This window comes from Ipomoea nil, unplaced genomic scaffold (assembly GCF_001879475.1).
Source record: "Ipomoea nil cultivar Tokyo-kokei standard unplaced genomic scaffold, Asagao_1.1 scaffold2705, whole genome shotgun sequence".
In the NCBI taxonomy this organism is placed as follows: domain Eukaryota; kingdom Viridiplantae; phylum Streptophyta; class Magnoliopsida; order Solanales; family Convolvulaceae; genus Ipomoea; species Ipomoea nil.
The window spans coordinates 2,737,953-2,744,981 of record NW_017619133.1 but is presented as its reverse complement, the minus strand read 5'-3'; the positions used below and the strand labels follow the sequence as shown (position 1 = coordinate 2,744,981).

The following is a 7,029-nucleotide window of genomic DNA, read 5'->3' as shown; positions in this document are numbered from 1 at the left end:
ACTTTATTATGAATTCAAGATTGTTCATCATATTCAATTAGATTATAATCATTAACATAATAACCTCTGCACACTTGGATGGCCCCACAAAGATCGAGAGTTGAAGACACGAAATCGATAATAATAATAATAATAATAATAATAATAATAATAATAATAATAATAATAATAATGAAATGTTATTTGATTTCTAATTTTGACATACTTTGATCTCTAGAGATTCTATATTGTTATATTAGTAGTCTTTTGATAAAATCATGTCAAATTTAAATGCCTAATAGAGGTAATGTTTTTTAAAAGCAGGAGAAACTCGCAACCCGTATTTAAGAGTGTGAACAAAATAAATCCTATATTGTTTTTTAACATTATTTAATATAGTTACATGCTATTTGACTTCAAGGCGATGACACATACATACGTAATTACATATGTACATATGCAAAATGTGAAGCATTTACCACAAATGCGTAAGTGCTCGCAAAGTTAAGGGCATTCACAATAATTTTTTCATTTTCTTCTCAAATTGTGGGTCTAGCTCCTTCAAATCACCCTATAATCTCCTCTCATATTTTCACTCCAATTCTTTTCTCCTTTTCTCTCTTAGTGTGAATCTTACGTATTCAAACTCCTACACATCATCTATTCTTTTATTCACTTTTCTATAATTAACAATTTCAATTTTATAATTATAATTTTAATATTAAATAAAAATAAATTTAAAAATGTTTAAAACAATTAAATAATAATATTTTGTAATACAAGTATTACATTTTCATATTTAATTGATAAGATTCCCTCACACACATTCTTGCCTAAAATGAAAAATGAAAATTGAAAATTGAAAAGACGGAGCAGTAGAATATAGGCGCAAGCGCAAGGAGAGTGTAAATAACCGCAAGCAATTAAAAGCAAAGCAGAGTTGCATCCAAAACCAAAAGTAGGCATGGCCGCTTTTCCCATTGCTAAATGCTAATGCTTGGCTTTTTCTTCTCCGTGATTCTGCATATTCCTTCACTCCGACCCTCTTCTGTACATTTTTGTTTTGGTTTTGGATTTCAAGCGCATTTATCAGAGACCCTCCGCTTTGATCTTTCTCTTCTTGCTCGACTTCATGGGGGTTTCTGCTCTGCTGCATTTTCTCGGCGGTTGAGTTAGGTGCGTTCTCCATCATTAATAATTACTTTCTTCGGCTTGGGTTGGTGAGTGGGTGGGTGGGTTGCCATTCTTGTGATACCAAAATTTATTGCAATGCACTATGATTGTTAATGTTCTAATGCTGTTTGTCTCGTTAGTTTTACCATTTTGTTTTTGCTTTTAATAACAAATTCTTTGATTTTTTTTTTTTTTTTTTTTTTTTTTTTTGGGGCGCAAATGCTTTTGCCTTTTATGCAGCGTTGAAATTAGCTTCTTTAATTGTTGCAAAAGGAGAATATATGTAGTGATTTTTCTTTAGTGTTGGAGCCAGGTAATGACTCTAATTACTTTACAGAGAGTGGAGAAAACCATTGTAAATGGCTCTCAAGAATTGTTACCGGAAGAGAAATTAGAAAAGACGACAAAAGATGTTTAAGAGAGTGTTCCTTTTTGGGCGACAGATGTTTAAGAAAAACAAAATACGGTTGTATTTCTTTTGGAGCTCAGTGAGGGGATCTTGTATGTTCTTCTTGGTTTTTCGCTTTCATTTTCCTCAATTCCCATTTTTTTCCCCACTTTTCTCTTCAAGATTCGATGTTCAAATTGGGAAAAAGAGTCCTCTATGATTTGGAATACGTGGCTCTCTGTCCTTTACAAGAGTTCCAACTTTGCCTGGGATGGGCCAGTTTTATCTTATCTTCAGGACTTCGAATGCCTCTGTGTTGGTTTTGGAGGACCACCCAGTGTTTTGCTTTCAAATTCTTATTTGAATTGATACACCTTTGTCTTCTTGCAGTCATAATCATTCTTGTTTTGCTACAACGATGTCTTCTTGCAGTCATTGTCTTTCTTGTTTTGCTCCAACGATGTCTTCTTGCAGTTATTGTCTTTCTTGTTTTGCTCCGATGATGAAATCAAGTAGTCGTGTATCCAAGAAAGAGTGTTGGACCCCTGTCTGCTTAGCCACCGAGTTACCCTGATTTACATCCTCTTACATGCTCTGTCGGGGTCGGAGTGTGGGGGTCCCAGGGGTTGAGGATTCAACCTTTGGGAGAAGGAGAAAGAGTGTTGGACCCCTGTCTGCTGAGCCACTGAGTTACTGTGATTTACATCCTCTTACATGCTCTGTCAGGGCCGGAGTGTGGGGGTCCTAGGGGTTGAGGATTCAACCTTTGGGAGAAGAAGAAAGAGTGTTGGATTTTAACTTCTCTTTTACTTGTGTGCATTATTGGATGGTAATCTCCAAGTTGAAAAAGATAAAAAGATATGTTTAGAACAAAAGAGGAAAAGAAAGAGTGGGTTTCAAAACGTGGGTCCTTCGGAGTCATTTGTAGCTTCTTATTCCCTTTCTGTGAAAGTCAATTAACATTAGATAGATTAGAGCTGCTAAGATTGAGTATTTGATAATAATATTAGTTGTATTGTCAAGATAATCCACATAAGGATGGGAGTTTGAAAAGCATTCTGGATGAGTGCTCTTGTACTCTGGAAAAGCATTCTGGATGAGAGCCAAATTCATCACATAATGCATTGTACTTTTCTTCAATTCTTCTTCTTTCAGAAAAGTAATAATATATCACATATCTCTCAAACACATTAAACACATCCATTGTACTATCTAATCGCCTAAGAATACTGGGCGCATTCTCTGCTCTCTTTATAACTATTTCAAAGCTTTATCTCTCAGAAAGGAAAAATTCATGTAATAACATTTTGGTTTTGGTTGCAGGTCTTCAATTGCATCTGAATGCAGCAGCTTATGGACTGCCTTTTAGAGGCTGAGAAAAGCTCAAGGGACCAGCAAAGAAAAAAATTGGGGGATACGCTGATCTTTCATGAGCCCGAAGAAGTATCTTGTTCTGACCTTCATGTCGATGCATTAAAAAATGTGGCTGTTATTCCACCAAAATCTGAAAGAGTAGAGAAAAAGAAGCATACTGAAAAGAGGGCATATGACAGTGAAGAGCTTGTCAGACACATGTCAAATCTGCCAAGCTATCTAGAAAGAGGAAAAGTCGTGCAGGAAAAAGCTTTCAATGTTGGTGTCCTTGATTGGAAGCGTCTAGAAAGGTGGCAAAAAAAATACAAGCAAATTCCCGGTCGGAGTTGTGGGTATTCACCATCCAGCAGCAATACCTCTTCACTTTCCTTAGCAGAGGGTTCGTCATCCACGGAAGGTTCTTGTGGAAGTGTCAACTTGCAAGAACTAAACTCTTGTGCAAGAGATTCAGACTTGCAGCATAGTATTAAGAACAGAAGATCACAATATATCAAGGATGATTGCTCGACTTCCATGTCAAAAGGAAAGGTGATGACTTTCAATGGAGAAACTATATTGGAGGGGGACAATGAGTTGCATATCTCATGTTCAAATGATAATGCTGATTTTGACTGCAAACAAAGATGCAAATCAATTGTCCTCATTGTGCCCAAAGATAGACAAGAAAGTAGTAATGGTTTCTCATCTAGCACATCTGACTCAGCAGAGAAATTAAAAGCAACTAGGCAAAGCTTTTACGATGTATCTAATCATCTAGGCAAAAGCCCACCCAGTCCTTCCGGAGGGAAAAATCAGGAGTCCAACAAATCAACTGGGGTGCTAAAACATCCAACTAGAGTCACATCTTGTGATGGGTCGAACCCTATAAAGGAAAATGCAGAAGCTACTAAAGTAAGAAACCCTTCTCCAACCCGTCGGTTTAGAATGGCAATCAGTGGAAAAGGCTGGAGCTCTAATGCAAAAGATATTTCAACTGTACCGTCAAAAGAGAGGGTCGAGGGTGTTGTGTCTATTGATCATACTTGTGACAAATCAAGTGCCAATGGCAGGTCGAAGTCTAGTCCTCTGAGAAGGCTGCTGGACCCATTACTGAAGCCAAGGAAAAGCACTTCTGATCACTTTACTGGATCCTCAGAGGTTGATTCAACTTCTAGGGATAGGCGTTCCAAATCAGCTCCCAGACAAGTAGAATCTCTTACTTCACGATCAATGAAAGTAAAACTTGATTTGAAAGGTTGTAAAACAATAGAAGTTGATAATGCTTGTCCTACTGCAAAGCACAGACCCTTGAGGATGCAAGCTCTTTTTCAAGTAGCTGTGAAGAATGGTGTCCCCCTGTTTAAATTTGCAGTGGAGAATGAAGGTAGCATTTTGGCAGCCACAATGAAGCAGGTGAACTCGCCCACAAAGCAGAAGAACAATTGGATCTATTCATTCTGTACCATCCGTGAAATGAAGAAAAAAGGCGGGAATTGGGCAAATCAGGGAGGCAAAGACAAAAGTCGTGGATATATTTCGAGTGTCATTGCTCAGATGAAGGTTTCTGATGCTCCATTCTCTGTCAGAACCCAGAAGTCTGGCTGTCAATCGAGTATTAGGGAGTTTGTTTTATTTGCCACAGAGACTAAAGAGTCAGGCCAGCAAATATCAGAGCTGCAGCCAACCCATGAGCTTGCAGCCATTGTTGTCAAATTATCCCATGGGAGTACTAGGCATCTCTGTAGGAGTGCCCGGCAGGATCTCAACAGTGCTAGCGCCATAGAGTCAGGTTCAAGAGGGGAAGACTTCAGCATGACTGTTATTCTTCCCGGTGGTAACCATGGATTACCTGGGAAAGGTGAACCTTCTCCACTTATTGAAAGATGGAAGTCGGGTGGGTCATGTGACTGTGGGGGGTGGGATTTGGGCTGCAAACTAAGAGTTCTTGCCAACCATTGTGAGGTGATTAGGGGATCCAGTTCAGCTAACATTCAGTCCACTGCTGGACGATTTGAACTTTTTTATCAGGTAATCACTTGCATACTACAATAGTCATCCACTTCCCCACCCCCCTAACTCGTGAATGCTAGTGACATTCATTTTCAGCTTCTTGTTGAAAAACAAAGAGTTAGGTATATTTATAGGGTTGTGCCTGTTTATATATATATATATATATATATATATATATATATATATATATATAGACTTGCACTCGGGTGCGAACGGCTCGCCCAGGCGCGAAATAAGAATGGATTCTGTTCGTCCACGTGTCCAGATCTAATGGATGAGAAACACTGATTTTTAAAAAAAACGCCGTGGCATTTTCGTAAATAATTGAACATCGAAGTGCAAGTAAAATGTATTACAAGTGCATGTAAAATGTATTATAGGTGCAAGTAAAAATTTACACTGAGCATCAATACTTAGTTGCACTTATAGTTCTAAGTAGTTGCACCTATAGTTCTAAGTAGTTGCACACATAGGTATAAGTAGTTGCATCTAGGTGTATGAATGTTTGCGAGTGGTTTTCAGGAGTATTACTACCCGCTGAACTTAGATCAATGAATGTTAACAAGACAAAATTACATGCACTTATAAGTGAAAGTAGGTGCACCTATAGTTATAAGTAGTTGCACCTATAGTGATAAATAGTTGCACATATAGTTATAAGCACACCCAGGTGCATGAATGGTTGCGGAAAGTGAATGCTAACAAGGCAAAATTACATGCACTTATAGGTGAAAATAGGTGCACTTATAAGAGATTTTACTTGCACTTCGATGTTCAATTATTTACGAAAATGCCACCGCGTTTTTTTTAAGTTATTAGATCTGGACATGTGTCGCGCGCTGATTCGTTCGCATTTCCTTCCTGAGTGCGTCCCCATATATATATATATATATATATATATATATATATATATATATATATATATATATATATATGTACTATGTTTCTTTGTTAGAAACACAGATAATACTAATATATTTCAGTCTTATATACATTTTCTATTCCTTGGCTTCCGCCTAACTGGTGGGTAGTTGTTATTCTCCACCCGCCAGGCCATTCCATCTTCCAAATTCAACACTTCTAACTTTTCGTTGAGGTCACAAGTGCAACATCTAGTTTAAGCTATCGGTTTTGTCTGCTCTTACTTATTTCTACTCTTTTGACAGGGAGATGATCAAGAGAACAAGCCGGTTTTCAGCTTGTGCGCATTCAAGGACGGGATCTTCTCAGTTGAGTACAGCTCATCTCTAACGCTCTTACAAGCATTCTCTATTTGCATATCAATTTTGAATGTAAGAAAACAGGATGGAATTCGTGAAGCGAATAGCTCATGTGCGGAGAATTCTTCTGAAGGCATCATGCCATCAGATTTTCCCAACAAGGCCCAAGTAGAGTTCCCTGATAAGTATATTTCAATTCCACCCATCTCCCCTGTTGGGAGGGTGTAGCTTAAATTTTAACAAGTAGATGGATTGGAACCAAGATTGTACAGATTTTTTTTTTTTTTTTTTTTTTTTTTTTTTTTTTTTTTTTTTTTTGGCATCACCAATAGCCTAAGCTCATCAGCCAATGAAAATAAAAGTTCAGATGGGTGAAAATAAGAATGTTTTATAAGAGCATTGCAGTGCAGATGGTTGTAATCTTTTGTTTCTGTAGAAACTAGAAAGAAGCAGTATCTTAGTTATTCTGAGATGTTTCCCTTTGTTTTTTTAATGATGCGATTAATATTAGGTCTTAAAAATGTGGTAATCTTTGAGCTTTTGTGTGTTCTCATTATTATTACATCATATATGAATATATGATAGCTATAGCTGTTGGATTAGTCTCTCTGATTATAGAAGTATTAGCTTAATATTGCAATTTAGTACGGAGTATTTAATTTTCTAATATTTGAATAGTCTTTTGTTTTGTTTTTTTTTGCATTGTGGATGATCAGGTTGACTTATTCACAGATAAAAACCAATGTATTCTATTAAAAATATTACTCACAGATAAAAATATTTTAAAACTTATTTTCTAAATAGGTATTTTGAGCTTTGTTATTATAGTTAATACAAGTTGAACTTAATCATTTAGTTATATTATAATAAGAGTAAATACCCAAAATGGTCCCCCGACTATAGCTA

At 36.8% G+C, this 7,029-nt stretch overlaps 1 protein-coding gene across 2 annotated transcripts; it reads left to right on the top strand.

The window, feature by feature from the left end:
- The first annotated feature begins 831 nt into the window (after positions 1-831).
- Positions 832-6,616, top strand: LOC109156241. Of its 2 annotated transcripts, none has more exons than XM_019304098.1 (3): positions 832-1,155; positions 2,864-4,921; positions 6,070-6,616. In XM_019304098.1, exons 2-3 carry the CDS (start codon positions 2,882-2,884, stop codon positions 6,349-6,351), a joined length of 2,322 nt encoding a protein of 773 aa, XP_019159643.1. In that variant the 5' UTR covers positions 832-1,155; positions 2,864-2,881; the 3' UTR covers positions 6,352-6,616. The 2 variants fall into 2 exon arrangements, with proteins under 2 accessions (XP_019159643.1, XP_019159642.1); XM_019304097.1 differs by having other exon boundaries at positions 832-1,174; positions 2,860-4,921.
- The last annotated feature ends 413 nt before the right edge of the window (positions 6,617-7,029 follow it).